Below are 16951 nucleotides of genomic sequence, written 5' to 3'. Positions count from 1 at the left end.
AAAGATATCTTGTTTTCTCTGGAGCGTCGGAGGCTGAGGTTTATCAAATTATGAGAGGCATAGCGAGGATAGAGAGTTAGAATCTTTCTCCTAGGGTAAAAATATCAAGTATTGGAGGACAGGCATTTAAGGTGAGAAGGTGGATGATATGGTCGTGTAGCGGTTAGCGTAACACTATTACAGTGCTAGCGATCAGGGATCGATTCCTGCCGCTGTCAGTAAGGAGTTTGTACGTTCTCCCCGTGACTGTGTGGTTTTCTCTGGGTACTCTGGTTTCCTCCCACATTCCAAAGACATACGGGTCCGTAGGTTAACATGGGTGTAATTGGGCGGTGTGGGCTTGTTGTGCCAGAAGGGCTTGTTACCATGCTGTATAAATAAAGTTTGAAAGTAAAGTTTTAAGGGGAAACTTTAAAGGAGATGTGCAGGGCAAGTGGTTTACACAGAGAGCGGTGGGTGCCTGGAATGGGCTGCCAGGGGTGGGGGTGGAGGCAGATACAATAGGGGTGTTTAAGAGGTCGTTAGACACATGAATATGCAGGATGTAGAGATATAGATCATGTGCAGGCAGATGGGATTAGTTTCAATTGGCCTCATGGTTGGCACAGACATTGTGGGCCGAAGGGCCTGTTCCTGTGCTACACTGTTCTCTGCTCTATGTTCCAACCCTTGCACCTGATGGCCGGGGAAGGGCTGTATTTGTGAGTACAGCCTTCACTTTCCAAAGTTGTTTAAAGATGGATTTTGACAGAGTAAATGCAGTCAAAGGTGATTCCAATGGTGTGAGTGGGACAGTAGCCAGAGGAGTGAATGACACTGGCAAAAGAGATAGAGAGGGAGATGAAAGAATTTTGCTTTTTGGAAAAGGGGATTGCAATCTCCATACTTTGAATTGGAATTGGAATTGGTTTATTATTGTCACTTGTACTGAGGTACAGTGAAAAACTTGTCTTGGATACCGTCCGTACAGATCAATTCATTGAGGTAGTACAAGGTAAAACAATAACAGAATGCAGAATAAAGTGTCACAGCTACAGAGAAAGCGCAGCGCAGGCAGACAATAAGATGCAAGGTCACAACGAGGTAGATTGTGAGGTCAAAAATCAGGACAAAATGTCGGCACAACATAGTGGGCCGAAGGGTCTGTACTGTGCTGCAGTGTTCTATGTTCTATTTTAAAACTCCACCTTATTGTACTAGGGGACCGTTCAATAGTCTTATAACAGCGGGGTAGAAGCTGTCCTTGAGCCTGGTGGTACGTGCTTTCAGGCTTCTGTATCTTCTGCCGCGAGAGAGATTTACCAAGGGGGATGGGTGGGAGGAGGTTAATCTCATACTGCTGGTGGTTCACAGTTGCAGAGACCTGGGTTCGATCCCGACCTCGGGTGCTGTCTGTGTGGAGGTTGTACCTTCTCCTTGTGGGTTTCCACCAGGTTCTCCAGTTTCCTCCCACATCCCAAAGATGTGCAAAGACAGAAGAGACTGGTGCTGGGATCTGGACCATAAAACAGAACGCTGGAGGAACTCAGCAGGTCGAGCAGCATCTGTGGAGCAAAAAAGGTGTAAGTCCACATTTTGGGTTGAGACCCTGCATCAGGACTCAACGCTGGGTCCTGATGCAAGATCCCGACCCCAAACGTCGACTTTTACCTTTTGCCTCCATGGATACTGCTTTGACCCACTGAGCTCTCCCACTGTTTTGTTCCTCCTCGCCTCAGGTTTAAAGCGATGTCCCTTTATTCTGAGGCCGTGCCCTCGGACCCTAGACGCTCCTACTAAAGGAAACATCCTCTCCATGTCCGCTCTATCCAGGCCTTTCAGTATCCAGTAGCTTTCAATGAGATCCACACCCTTCCCATCCTTCTGAACTCCATCGGGTACAGGGCCAAATGCTCCCCATATGTTGAACCTTTCGTAGAACATAGAACACTACAGCACAGTACAGGCTCTTCGGCCCACAATGCTGTGCCGACATTTTATCCTGCTCTAAGATCTATCTAACCCTTCCCTCCCACATAGCTCTCCATTTTTATATCATTCATGTGGCTATCTAAGAGTCTCTTAAATGTCCCTGATGTATCTGCCCCCACAACCTCTGCCGGCAGTGCGTTCCACACACCCACCACTCTCTGTGTAAAAAACTTACCTCTGACATCCCCCTTATACCTTCCTCCAGTCACCTTAAAATTATGCCCCCTCGTGTTAGCCATTTTTGCCCTGGGAAAAAGTCTCTGACTGTCCACTCGATCTATGCCTTTTATCATCTTGTACACCTCTATCAAGTCACCTCTCATCCTCCTCCTCTCCAAAGAGAAAAGCCCTAGCTCACTCAACCTGTCCTCATAAGACATGCTCTCCAATCCAGGCAACATCCTGGTAAATCTCCTCTGCACCCTCTCTAAAGCTTCCACATCCTATAATGAGGTGAACAGAACTGAACACAATACTCCAAGTGTGGTCTAACCAGAGTTCTACAGAGCCACAACATTACCTCACAGCTCTTGAGCTCGACTGGCATCATTGTTGTGAACATCCTCTGGACCCTCTCCAGGGCCAGTACATCCTTCCTTCGATACGTAGCAAAAAGTTGCTCACAATTTTGTGGGAGAATAAGTTGGAGGGGCGCAGGAGAGTGGGGATTGGGATTGGGACTGGATCTAGCACACTGGGTAGCCACCTTGCATGCTGTAAGATTCAGTGCACAGGCATCTCACCGGTGAAGTCTTCTTGCCACCAAGGTCCTGACGGAGCTGAAGAGGCAGCTGCGATCGTGTTGTCCCGAGGGCTTCCCGACCATCACCAAAAGACGGGACCGGAGCACGTCGGCGGAGATCAGCAATAGCTGCAGCACCCAGGTGGCGTTATTGGAGAAACTTAGCCAGAGGGGCAAGTCATTCGAATACAATGGCAGCTTTCAAACCACCTGAGCAGGGGGTGGGACTCGCCTCTTGAGTTTACTGATATAAACAATGAAGGTGAGGTTGTCTGTGAGCTACATTCCCTTGTGTGGGTCGCTTTGATTTCCGTTTCGCCAACTTTGTGCTGGAAATATTTGAAAGAGTGGATGGAAATGAGTGGATATACTTGTTAGGGAGGTATCTGGTGGAAGTGTGCAATGCTCAAATCTTCTGTCCGTTAGATATCTCTCATTTTCCATCCGAATGCTTGCCTTGGGCTCGCCTGTTGTGTTTCAGTGGGTTATGGGTTCATTCCATGAGATATAGGAGCAGAATTAGGCCATTCGGCCCATTGAATCTGCTCTGCCATTCAGTCATGGCTGATTTTCAAACCCATTCTCCCACCTTCTCCCTGTAACCCTTAACCCCCTTACTATGGAGAACCTAGCGATCTCTGCCTTAAATACACCCAATGACTTGGCCTCCACTGCCCTCTGTGGCAACGAATTCCGCAGGTTCACCGCCCTCTGGCTGAAGAAATTCCTCCTCATCTCAGTTCTAAAGGGACGTCCCCGGTGCCTAATCCAGATACCAATACAGCACAGAAACTGCCCTTCGGCCTAGCATGTCTATACCAGCCACCAAGTACCGATCTATACCAGTCCCATTTACCAGCATTTGGTTCCCAGCTTACCACGCCCTGGTGATTCAAGTGCTCACCCGGATACCTCTGAAAGATTCTGCCTCCACCACCCCCTCAGGCAGTGCGTTCCAGATTCCAACCACCCTCTGGATCAAAACATTCCCCCTCAGATCCCTGCTATGGGAAGCTGGTTGCAGAAGAGATTTACCAGGATGTCGCTGGGACTCGAGGGGATGAGTTACGGAGAGAGGTTGAGCAGATTGAGCAGGTTGGGACTATTTTCACTGGAGCATCGGAGAATGAGGGGTAAAATCATGAGGGGCATAGATAGGGTGAATGCACACAGTCTTTTTCCCAGAGTTGGGGAATCATGAAACAGAGGGCATAGATTTAAGGTGAGAGAGGGGAGATTTAATAGGGACCTGAGGGGCAACTTTTTCACCCAGAGGGTGGTCCGTATATGGAATGAGCTGCCAGAGGAAGTGGGTTAAGGCGGGTACATTAACAACATTTAAAAGGTACTTGGACGGGTACATGGATAGGAAAGGTTCAGAGGGATGTGGGCCAAACGCGGGCAAATGGGACTAGCTTATCTGGGAATCTGGGTCGGCATGGACCAGTTGGGCTGAAGGGCCTGTTACTGTGCTGGCTAATTCTATGACTAGACTCTTTCGGGATCAGAAAACTCTGGGCTTACACCAAGGGAGAGCTGCATTTTCAAAGGGGCTGTGTTTCAGTGTAAATACCACGTCCAGGGGAAACTGTGGTCTCAGGGCAGTCCCATTCTCCTTCTTAACTCCCTGTAACTTTTCTCTTTCATATAACTCCTGCCACTCACTTACAGTAGATATAACCTCACGGCATCCAATTACCTTCCCAACCTGCGCAACTTTGGGATGTGGGAGACAACTGGAGCGCCCGGGGGGAACCCACACGGAGAACGTGCAAACCCCGACTGAGATAGCACGGGAGGTCAGGAATGAGCTCGGCTGGCTGGAGCTCAGAGGCAGCAACACTACCTGCTGCACCATTCTGTCGTTCCCAGTTGACCAGCCTATCTCCGACTCTGAAGACCACAGAAGCACTCAGGTTACCTGCAAGATAAGGAACTGTCGCTCAGGCATGGTACCACCTTGTTGCGCTATAACGGTCAAACACTTTGGAGTCAAAACTGACAGGATCCATCGGAACATTACACCCATCGATGTCAGTGAAGGGTAAATTCAGGGGGGCTATCAGACCAGCACGCTGTCTGATCCCAGTACTTTCCAAGGGGGGGGGAGTAGAGGGGGTTTAGGGTAAAATTGCCTCCCACTTGTCCCCTCCCAGCATGGTCTCCTAGCTGGCATTACCCAGTAACAATCACTAAGTAAGCTATTATAAACCGGAAAATCTATCTGAAAAATACAATACATCCAGTTGGAAAGATTAGGTAAATTAACACAATACATTAATCAGTGATGGTAGTGTTGTAGTTAGCGTAACGCTATTACAGCGCCAGCGACTTGGGTTCAATTCCGGCCGCTGTCTGTAAGGAGTTTGTACATTCTCCCTGTGCCTGCGTGAATTTCCTCCGGGTGCTCCGGTTTCCTCCCGCATTCCAAAGATGTACGGGTTAGGAAGTTGTGGGCAGGCTATATTGGCGCCGGCAGCATGGCGACACCTGCGGGCTGCCCCCCCAGAACACTCTACGCAAAAAGATGCATTTCACTGTGTGTTTCGATGTACATGTGACTAATAAATCTTATTGTACGTTTGCGGAGATGGGTTGTTCATGAGGAGGAGGGAAAATTTCAGGAGCTTCCCTTGTGTCCCATTTCCTCCTGGTTTCTAGTATTTATACTGAAGCAACAAGCAATCTGCTGGAGGAACTCAATGGGTCGAGCAGCATCCACAGGGAGAGAGGAATTGTGGACATTTCGAGTCGAAACCTTCATCAGGACCTTTCATTTTCCCCCCACAGATGCTGCTCGATCCACTGAGTTCCTCCAGCAGATAGTTTGTTGCTCCAGATTTGAGCATCTGCACTCTCTTGTGTCTCTGGCATTGATACTGTTCCACATTATCGCCGACTCTCAGTGATAACTCACTGTTTTACTAACGTCTCTGTTTGTACTATTGGAGCTGATATCTTTCAGCTGAACCGTTCAACTCTCCGCTTGAATACCCAGGATGTAAAGGGCATAGGCTGCTGTCCCCAGTAACTGGGCAACTGCCCACCCCTCAGGCAACGTCGTAGACGGCACACCGAGCAGCTCCTCACCCTCCAGCCGCGTGGTTGACAATGGGGACGGAGGCTGCGGGGGAAAAGGGCAAACGGAGTTCAGTCCGGAGAAGTCTGAGGCAATCTGGTCGTTTATCTCGGAGACACAAGAGACTGCAGTCTGGAGCGAAAAACAAAGTGCTGGAGGAACTCAGCAGGTCAGGCAACATCTGTGGGGGGAAAGGGATCACGCGGAGACCCTACATCACCAGTTTGTTTTATGCTCCAGATTCCAGCATCTTCGGCCTTTGGCCTCTCCATCTATCTCCCCGTTGCTCTTGGTGTCTACAAACTGACCGCAGTCAGTGGTGAAAGTAGCTGAATTCCCTTAACGTTGCCAATTTATCCCTTTTGTACCAATTTGCCTCGGCTACTGGTTTTACTTTCGCCTCGGACTGGATCTCACGTGCGGATTCACCAGCCGCGGTGGGTTGCTCCAGCGCGGTGAACAGACCCATCTGTTGGGTGTGTGGACGTCGACATCAGCAGCTTGGATAAAGCCCCTGCTGTTCACTGCAGTCAATCCTCTAAACCCACCCCGTGGTGTTGAAAATGCCTTTGATAAATGCAAATATGGAACTGTTGAGTCATGTTTGTTTAATGTCCTTGTCAGTCTGTGTACATTATGATTTGTCCTGTGATAAGTACTTCAAGCTGATTTTTTATGATGCAATTTCTAAGCATTTAAATAAATATGCCCGTAGCAACGGACTTCTTGTTTGCTGTTCTGTCTTTTCATTTCAGTTCAGCTCTCCCATTGCAAGATGTGAGGTCTAGGTTGTTTCTCAAGATAACTCTAGAAGCCAGAGCTGCCCACTGTGATTGATTGTACGCCGGGAACTTTTCGTCATGTGACCTTCTACCTCCCTCTACCCCACCCTCACGCCCCACCAACACGTCCGTCACAGTGGCACAGCGGGTAGAGCTGCTGCCTCATGGCTCCAACGACCCAGGTTCGATCCTGACCTCGGCCGCTGTCTGTGTGGAGATTGCCCGTCCTCGAGTTTGACCGTGTGGCTTTCCCCCGGGTGCTCCGGTTTCCTCCCACATTCCAAAGACGTACGGGTTAGGAAGCTGTGGGCGTGCTACGTTGGGGCCGGAAGCGTGGCGACACTTGCGGGCTGCCCCCAGAACACTTTACGCAAAAGATGCATTTCACTGTGTGTTTCGATGTACATGTGACTAATAAAGATATATCTTAAGCAGAAGGCAGCATTTATTACCCTTTCCTCATTGCTCTTGGGAAGGGGTGGTGTCCTTGAATTTCTGCCTTCTTATTAAAGCACACCCACAGTGCTGTTGACAGTCATAGAGTCATCCAGCACGGAATCATCCCTTCAGTCCTACTGGTCCATGCCAACCAAGATTCCCAGCTAAGCCAGTCCCATTTGCCTGCGTTTGCCCCATATCCTTCTAAACTTTTCTTGTCCACGTACCTGTCCAAGTACCTTTTCAATGTTGTTAATGGACCTGCCTCAACCATTTCCACTGGCAGCTCGTTCCCTCTGGATGAAAAAGTTCCCCTTCAGGTTCCTATTAAATCTCTCCCCGCTCGCCTTAAATCTGTGTCCTCTAGTTCTTGGTTCCCCAACCCTGGGAAAAAGACTGTGTGCATTCACCCTATCTATGCCCCTCATGATTTTACACACCTTTGTAAGATCCCCACTGATTCTCGTACGCTCCAGTGAATAAAGTCCCAACCTGCTCAACCTCTCTCCATAACTCAGTCCCTTGAATCCCGGCAAGGCCCTGTTTATTGAATTTATGAGTGAATACCTTACAATTATGTCCTTAGTTTTCAATTCTCCACAGTTGGAATTGGTTTATTATTGTCACTTGTACTGAGGTACAGTGAAAATCTTTTATACTGTTCATACAGATCAATTCATTCCACAGTGCATTGAGGTAGTACAAGGGAAATCAATATCAATGCAATTGTACGTTTCACAATTTAGGAGGCATCGACTTTCTCTTTAGTAATCAGGAGATCTGGACTTTCATATTTTGTGTTATAATCCACATCAATATTTATTGCAGCTTCTCCATTGCATTCACCAGCTGTGATAAGTAGAGCTATATTTTTGGCACAGACTAGAAGGGCTGAATGGCCTGTTTTCTGTGCTGTAGTGTTCTATAGTTCAATTGCTCTATGGGCGAATGGGACACAGAGCAAACAGCTCAAACACTGGGGTGAGGTTGCAGTGAGGGGGTAAGATTGAGCAGGAAGATAGTGAAGGTTTGTTCAGTTGGGTAGGAAAGGCAAATGGAGTTTAATCCAAAGAAATGGGAGATCTTACGAATTTCAGTTTTTTGATGAGGAAGGTTGACGAGGGGAGGGTAGTAGACGTAGTATATCTGGATTTCAGTAAGGCTTTTGATAAAGTTCTGCATGGTAGGCTGCTCTGGAAGGTTAGATCACAAGGAGAGCGAGCAAACTGGATGCAAAATTGGCTGGATGGTGGGAAGCAGGGTGATGGTGGAAGGATGTTTCTCAGACTGGAGGCGTGTGACTAGTGGTGTGCCCCAGGGGTCGGTGCTGGGCCCAGATTTGTCATCTATATTAACAATTTGGATGAGAATGTAAGAGGAATAGTTAGTAAGTTTGCAGACAACGTTAAAACAGGTGGTGTTGTAGGCAGTGAAGAGAAATATCAGGGATTGTAGCGGGATCTTGATTGGCTGAGTAAGTGGGCTCAGGAATGGCAAATGGAATTTAATTCGAATAAGTGCAAAGTGTTGCATTTTGGAAGGACAGATCAAAGTAGGAGTTTTACATTGAACTGAAGGGCCCTCAGTACTGTTGTAGAACAGAAGGACTGGTGCATAGTAGACAGGGCAGTGGAAAAGCCTTCTGGCACACTGGCCTTCCTCAGTCAGGGCACTGAATATCGATGTTGGGAGGTTATGTTGCAGTTGTACAAGACGTGGGTGAGGCCGCACTTGGAATATTGTGTTCAATTTTGGTCACCCTGTTATAAGAAGGATGTGATTGAACTGGAAAGAGTGCAAAAAGGATGTCGGCAGGACTCGAGGGACTGAGTTACAGGAAGAGGTTAGACAAACTGAGCCTCATTGGAGTGCAGGGGTGCTCTCACAGATGTATATAAAATCATGAGCGGCATAGGGTGAGCAGTCTTTATTCCAGGGTTGGGGAATCGAAAACTAGAGGACATAGTTTTAAGGTTAGAGGTGAAAGGTTTAATAAAAACCTGAGAGGCAACTTTTTTACAAAGTTGATGTATGAAACCAGCTGCCAGAAGAAGTGGGTAAGGCAGGTACATCAGATACATTTAAGAAGCATGTGGACAGGTACATGGATGACAGGAGCTTAAAGGGATATGGGCCAAGTGCTGGGAAATGGGATTAGCTTGAATATACATCTTGATCGGCATGGTCACATATGGGCCGAAGGACATTTTTCCATGTTATGACTCGATGACTCTGCAGTGATGCATAGAGGGAAGCTCAACAAGCTGAGGGAGTATACAGCAAATGAGAGGGTGTTGACTGGTGAGGAGGAACAGGAGGACCTTGGTGTGTCCACAGATCCTTAAATAGAGTCATACAGCACAGAAACAGGCCCTTCAGCCTAACTCGTCCATGCTGACCAAAATGCCCACCTAAGCAAGTCTCATCTGCCTGGGTTTTGCCCATATTCCTCTAAACCTTTCCTATTGTTTTAAATGTTGTTATTGTACCTGCCTCAACCACTTCCTCTGGCAGCTCGTTCCATTTACGGACCGCCATCTGTGTGAAGAAGTTACCCCTCAGGTCCCTTTTAAATTTTTCCCCTCTCACCTTAAACCTGTGCCCTCCAGTCTTTGGTTCCTTATCCCTAGGAAAAAGACTATGTGCATTCACCCTATGATTTTATACACCTCTATAAGGTCACCCCTCAGTTTCCTACATTCCAAGGAATAAAGTCCTAGCCTGTCCAACCTCTCTCTATAACTCAGTCCCTCGAGTCCTGGCAACATCCTTGTAAATCTTCCCTGCCCTCTTTCCAGCTTAATGACATCTTTCTGATAGCAGGGTGACCAAAACTGAACACAATGTTCCAAATGTGGCCTCACCAACGTCTTGTACAACTGCAGTGTCACCCACCCTGTCTAATTGTGACGCCACTTTCAGGGAACTGTGTGCTTGTACTCTTAGGTCCCTCTGTTCCACAACACTCTCCAAGGCCCTACCATTCACTGTATAAGTCCAACCCTAGTTTGGATTCCCAAAAGGCAACACCTTGCACTTATCTGAATTGAAAGCCATTTGCCAATCCTTGGCCACATACCCAGTTGATCAAAACCCCCCCTGTAATTTTTGATAATTTTCTACACTGTCTAAAGGTATGGTGGTTAAAATACTGGATTACCATCCAGATGTCTGGACCATTAATCCAGCAGCATGTTCAAATCCCACCACAGCAACAGAGGAATTTAAATTCAAGTAATTAAAATAAATCTGGAATTTAAAGCTTATAAGTTTACTTACGGCAGGCACGGTAGTGTAGTGGTTAGCGTAACGCTATTACAGCGCCAGCCACCCGGGTTCAATTCCGGCCGCTGTCTGTAAGGAGTTTGTATGTTCTCCCCGTGTCTGCGTGGGTTTCCTCCGGGAGCTCCGGTTTCCTCCCACATTCTAAAGACGTACGGGTTAGGAAGTTGTGGGCACGCTATGTTGGCGCTGGAAGCGTGGCAACACTTGCAGGCTGCTCCTGGAACACCCTACACAAAACATGCATTTCACTGTGTGTTTCGATGTACATGTGACTAATAAGGAAATCTTATCTTAATGCAGTGGGACAGGTTAATAATGTGGATAAAAGATCAAAACAGGATCTTAGCTGAGGTACATCTTATAAGAACAGGAAGGTTATGGTACAATGGTATAAGATATTGCTTTGGCAGTTCTTGTTTGCAGTTCTGGTCTCCACACTATGGGAAAGATGTGATGGGAGAGGGTGTGCAGGGAATTCACCAGGACTGGGAAATTCCTGCAGTGCGGAAAAATTGGATAGGCAGGGGTTGCTTTCTCTGCAACAGAGAGGAGGGTGAGGGGAGATTAATTCAGGTGCATAAGATTTTAAGTGGCCAAGATAAATAAATGGGACCTATTTCCCTAAGCAGTGGGGTCAAAAATTAGGGAGCACGGGTTTGAAGTAGTTGGTTGAAGGATTAGGGGAGAGTTGAGGAAACATTTTGAGTCTGGTGGGGGTCAGGAGCTCCTGGCCTGAGATGGTGGGAAAGGCAGAAACTGTCCCCACATTAGTCCTTGACCTCACAATCTACCTTGTTATGGCCTCGCACCTTATTGTCTACCTGCACTGCACTTCCTCTGTAGCTGTGACACTTTACTCTGTACTGTTATTGTTTTTACCCTGTACTACCTCAATGCACTGTCTAATGAATTGACCTGTACGATCGGTATGCAAGACAAGTTTTTCACTGTACCTCGGTACAAGTGACAATAATAAACCAATTCTAATACCAATACCATGCTGGGAGGTGTAGTTGAGGATCCCTTGCGGGGCTAAGGGTTCTGGAAGCTGGGTTTGGTACTTGGTATTGGTATTGGTTTATTCTTATCACGTACTGACGTACAGTGAAAAACTTGTCTTACAAACTGATTGTACAGGTCAATTCATTACACAGTGCAGTTACATTGAGTCAGTACAGAGTGCATTGAGGTAGTACAGGTAAAAACAATAACAGTACAGAGTAAAGTGTCACAGCTACAGAGAAAGTGCAGTGCAATAAGGTGTAAGGTCACAACAAGGTAGATCGTGAGGTCAGAGTCCATGCCATTGTGTAAGGGAACCGTTCAATAGTCTTATCAGAGTGGGGTAGAAGCTGTCCTGTCTGGTGGTACGTGCCCTCAGGTTCCTGTATCTTCTACCTGATGGAAGAGGAGAGAAGAGAGAATGTCCCAGGTGGGTGGGGTCTTTGATTATGCTGGCTGCTACACCAAGGCAGTGAGAGGTAAAGACAGGGTCCAAGGAGGGGAGGCTGGTTTCTGTGATGCGCTGGGCTGTGTCCACAACTCTCTGCAGTTTCTTGCGGTCCTGGGCAGAGCAGTTGCCGTACCAAACCAAGGGATTATGCTGGAGAGGTCTACATCAACATGGATTGAATGGCCCCTTTCTGTGCTATAAAATTACTAGGATTCAAAATCATTTTGCATGAAAGACCTTGTCATGTTCCAGATTTTGTGGCTATAGGTTCTGTTCTTCTCCTGCCACTATCTTCTTGGATATACAGTACACCGCTCAACAGCTCATCTTTATAAAACTTTGGTTCGGCCGCACTTGGAGTATGGTGTGCAGTTCTGGTCGCCCCGTTAAAGGAAGGATGTGGAGGCTTTGAAGAGTATGCAGAAGAGGTTCACCAGGACGCTGCCTGGATTAGAGGGTATGTTCTATTAGGAGAGGTTGGACAAAGTGATACGATTTGGAAGATCGAATTTGAAGGCAGAATACAAGGTTAATGGCAGGACTCTTAGCACTGTGGAAGAACAGAGGGATCTTGGGGTCCACGTCCATAGATCCCTCAAGGTTGCCGCACAGGTTGATAGGGTTGTTAATAAGGCGTATGGTGTGTTGGCCTTCATTAGTCGGGGTATTGAGTTCAAGAGCTGAGAGATAACGTTGCAGCTCTATAGAACTCTGGTCAGACCACACTTGGAGTATTGTGTTCAGTTCTGGTCACTTCATTATAGGAAGGATGTGGAAGCTTTAGAGAGGGTGCAGAGGAGATTTACCAGGATGCTGCCTGGATTGGAGAGCATGTCTTATGAGGATAGGTTGAGTGAGCGAGGGCTTTTCTCTTTGGAGAAAAGGAGGATGAGAGGTGACTTGATAGAGGTGTACAAGGTGATGAGGCATAGGTCGAGTGGATAGTCGGAGATCTTTTCCCAGGGCGACCATGGCTAAAAGGTGGAATAATTTTAAGGTGATGGAAGGAAGGTATAAGGGGGATGTCAGGGGTAAGTTTTTTACACAGAGAGTGGTGGGTGCGTGGAACAGAGGTTGTGGGGGCAGATACATTGGTGACATTTAAGAGACTCTTAGATAGACACATGAATGATAGAGAAATGGGAGGGAAGGGTTTACATTTGGGAGGGAAGGGTTACATAGATATTAGAGCAGGATAAGATGTCGGCACAACATTGTGGGCTGAAGGGCCTGTACTGTGCTGCAGTGTTCTATGCTCTATCTTAAACTTGGATTGTTTTCTCTGGAGTGTTGGAGGCTGAGGGGAGACCTGACAGAGGTTTATAAAATTCTGAGGCATAAATAGGGTAGACAGTCAGTCTTTTTTCCAGGATGGAAATGTCAAATACTCAAGGACATGCATTTAAGATGAGAGGGGAAAGTTCAAATGAGATGTGTGGGGCAAGTTTTTTTACACACACAGAGTGGTGGGTGCCTGGAATGGGCTGCCAGGGGTGGTGGTGGAGGCAGGTACGATAGGGGTGTTTAAGAGGCTGTTAGATAGACACATGAACGTGCAGGGAACGGAGGGATGTGGATCATGTGCAGACAGAAGGGATTTAGTTTAATTCGGCATCACGTTCAGCACAGACATGGTGGGCCGAAGGGCCTGTTCCTGTGCTGTACTGGTCTATGTTCTAAATCCAGATGACCCAAAACATCAGCTGTCCCTTTCCTTCCACAGGTGCTGCCTGACCCGTGCGTTCCTCCAGCATTTTGCAGTCTCTTATGTCTTCATCGAGTCTTTATTGTGTTGGGCTGGGATTGAGCTCAGGACTAGGTTGTTTGGTCAAGAGGAAGGAAGCTTAAATTCAAGCATCGCTGTAAAGGACCCACCTTGCCTGCGCCTTCCGAGTAGTGCTCTCTGTCAAGGAGATCATTTTAGATTTAAGAGAAAATATTCAGTATGGCAAAGGTTCCGAATTACAACTGAAAGAGGAATGAAGGCAATTGGAATGATTTCAAAACCCAGTCCAACTGGCCAGCTAGAAAGATAACTGTGTGTCCTCTCTTCCAAAGAAAAACAAGCCCAGCCTGTTCAATCTTTCCTCATTGCTATGATTTTCCAATCCTTGGAAAAGCCTCATGAATCTTCCCCACACCCTCCCCAAGGCAACGTGGTGACCAGAACAGTGCACTGTACTAAATCAGTCTCCGTACAAAGGCTCCAAGGCAAACACTCAGATGAGACTTGTGACGGACTCTGTGAGGGGTGACCGTGTAGCGGTTTATGAAATCATGAGGGGCATAGATAAGGTGAATGCACACAGTTTTAGACTCCCTTATCCCAGGGAAAGGGGAGCCTAAAACAAGAGGGCACAGGTTTAAGGTGAGCAGGGAAAGATTTAAAGGGACCTGAGGGGCAACTTTTCACACAGAGGGTGGTGGGTAAGTGGAACGAGCTGCCAGAGGAAGTGGTTGAGGCAGGTATAATGATAATGTTTAAAAGACACTAGGACAGGTCCATGAATAGGAAAGGTTTAGAGGCATGTGGGTCACAAATGTAATTAGTGTAGATCAACATCGTGCTCAGCACGAACAAGTGGGGCCAAAGGGCCTGCAGTCTCAAGCTGTGTTATAGAGTCATAGAGCATGGAAAACAGGCAATTCAGCCAACTCATCCATGCTGACCTGAGCTTGTCCCATTTGCCTGTGTTTGGCCCATATCCCTCTGAACCTTTCCCGTCCAGTGTTGCACACGATTCTGGCACGGTCTCTGTGCTCTTAGAACCATAGAACATAGAACACTACAGCACAGAAAACAGGCTATTCGGCCCTTCTAGTCTGTGCCAAAACTTTATTCCGCTAGTCCCATTTACCTGCACCCAGTCCATAACCCTCCAGACCTCTCCCGTCCATGTATCTATCCAATTTATTCTTAAAACTTAAGAGTGGGCCCACATTTACCACGTCAGATGGCAGCCCGTTCCACACTCCCACCACTCTCTGAGTGAAGAAGTTCCCTCTAATGTTCCCCCTAAACCTTTCCCCTTTCACCCTAAAGCCATGTCCTCTCGTACTTATCTCTCCTAATCTAGGTGGAAAGAGCCTAATTGCATTTACTCTGTCTATACCCCTCATAATTTTGTAAACCTCTATCAGATCGCCCCTCATTCTTCTCCACTCCAAGGAATAAAGTCCCAACCTGTTCAATCTTTCCCTGTAACTCAACTCCTGAAAACCCAGCAACATTCTAGTAAATCTTCTTTTATATTCTTTGGTCCATCCAATAAAGGAAAGCACCTCCTTTGCTGGTTTTAACCATCTTATCGAATTATCCTGAGACCTGTAACATGCCGTGCACGTTCACTCCCTGATCCCTCCACCCACTTGACATTCCTGCCATTGGCTGGGTACCACTGAAGCTCTCTGCCAAGGAACAGGCCTTCTACACTTGGGGAAGAAGGGAGTTGTATTTGTATAGCGCCTTGCTCATAATTTCATCACTCCACCACTGGTAGCAGACCCCTTGACGTTAAGCTCGTGAATTCCTCTGGTGGCACGGTGGTGTATGCGGCAGATCTGCTGCCTCACTACTCCAGAGACCCGGGTTCGATCCTGACCTCCGGCGATGCCGGTGTAGAGTTTCCACGTTCTCCCTGTGACCGCGTGGGTTTCCTCCGGGTGCTCCGGTTTCCTCCCACTTCCCAAAGGTGTGTGGGTTAGTAGGTTAATTGGCCGCTATAAATCGTCCCTAATGTGTAAGTGAATGGTCGAATCGGGGTGGGGGGGGGGGGGGGTTGGTAGGAATGTGGGGAGAATAAAATGGGATTGCAGTAAATAGGTGCTTAATGGTTTGCATGGACTCATGGACTCTGTTTAGCATCATACAACTCAGAAGCAGGCCCTTTAGCCCACCATGTCTATGCTGACCATGAAATACTTATCTATACTAGTAATATATTGACCATAGTTAAGAACGTTTCCTTGGGAAACAAGCCTGAGACTTTTCGGGAGTGACTGGAAGCTTTATTGGTATTGGTATTGGTTTATTATAGTCACATGTATGGAGGTACAGTGAAAAACTTGTCTTGCATACCGTTCATACAGGTACTGCTCACTATTTGTCCCACCTCTCAGACTGAAAGATAATGACCTTAGTAATTAGTAATGGGTAGGATGTGCTCAGACTGAAAGATAATGACCTTAGTAATTAGTAATGGGTAGGATGTGACTCGGGTAGAGAGGGTGCAGGAGAGGATATCGCTGGGACTGGAGGGCTTGAGTTATAAGGAGAGAGTGGACAGGCTGGGACTGTTTACCCTGGAGCAATGGAGGCTGAGGACCTTGTTCAGAAATTCATGAGGAGCATAGTAAAGGTGGATGGTCACAGTCCTTTCCCAGGGTAGTTGAGTCTAAAACCAGAGGGCACAGGTTTAAGGTGAGAGGGGAGAGATTTAAAATGGATGTGAGGGGCAGCTTTTCCACACAGAGGGTGGTGGGTGTGTGGAACGAGCTGCCAGAGGAAGTGGTTGAAGCGGGTACAATTACGTTTAAAAGACACTTGGACGGGTACATGGATAGGAAAGGTTTAGAGAGATATGGGCCAAACGCGGGCAAATAGAAACACAAAAAATTCTGCAGATGCTGGAATCTGGAGCAATACACAAAAAGTGCTGGAGGAACTTGGCAGGTCAGGCAGCATCCGTGGAGGGAAATAAACGGTCGATGTTTCGGGTCAAGACCCTTCAACAGGACCCTTCATTAGGACGTTCGGGCAAATGGAACTAGCTCAGGTAGGCACCTTGGTCAGCATGGACGAGTTGGGCCGAAGGGCCTGTTCTCATTCTGTATAACTCTATGGCTGTAATTGTTCAGCTTAATTGCAAACTATCCATCCATCTATCCCATAGCCACCTCCTGCCCCAACTGTGGAAGATTCTGCGGTTCCCACATCAGTCACCTCAGAACCCACAGAACTGGCCTGGATCCTGGATCCCACCCAAGGAGAGGAAGGTATATCAGCGGCAAGGCTTACGCGGAATGGTGGGACCTCGTCCGGCTGAAAGGCGGGAAAGAAGCAACCAGCCCAAAACATTTTGGAAATAAACATTCAAGAGGAACAAGACCAGTGAGGGGAGAAAGATAAGGAACAAATGACAGGAGCTCCGATGCCAAGAAATGAAGGATTTTGGCACGGACAAAATCTTCGTTTTCCTCTG

The 16951-nt window shown here is 47.4% G+C and overlaps 1 protein-coding gene across 1 annotated transcript in view; it reads left to right on the top strand.

Moving 5' to 3' along the window:
• The window catches only part of LOC127570497 (pituitary adenylate cyclase-activating polypeptide type I receptor-like), a 54173-nt gene extending 51246 nt beyond the window's left edge, over nt 1-2927 (top strand). The window contains exon 11 of the mRNA XM_052016130.1: nt 2739-2927. Coding sequence (XP_051872090.1) covers nt 2739-2927 — 189 coding nt within the window. The remainder of the gene's footprint in view (nt 1-2738) is intronic.
• The last annotated feature ends 14024 nt before the right edge of the window (nt 2928-16951 follow it).

Source organism: Pristis pectinata, chromosome 5, assembly GCF_009764475.1.
Source record: "Pristis pectinata isolate sPriPec2 chromosome 5, sPriPec2.1.pri, whole genome shotgun sequence".
Lineage (NCBI taxonomy): Eukaryota > Metazoa > Chordata > Chondrichthyes > Rhinopristiformes > Pristidae > Pristis > Pristis pectinata.
The sequence above is the reverse complement of the archived record's forward strand: the minus strand, read 5'-3'. Positions and strand labels throughout refer to the sequence as shown.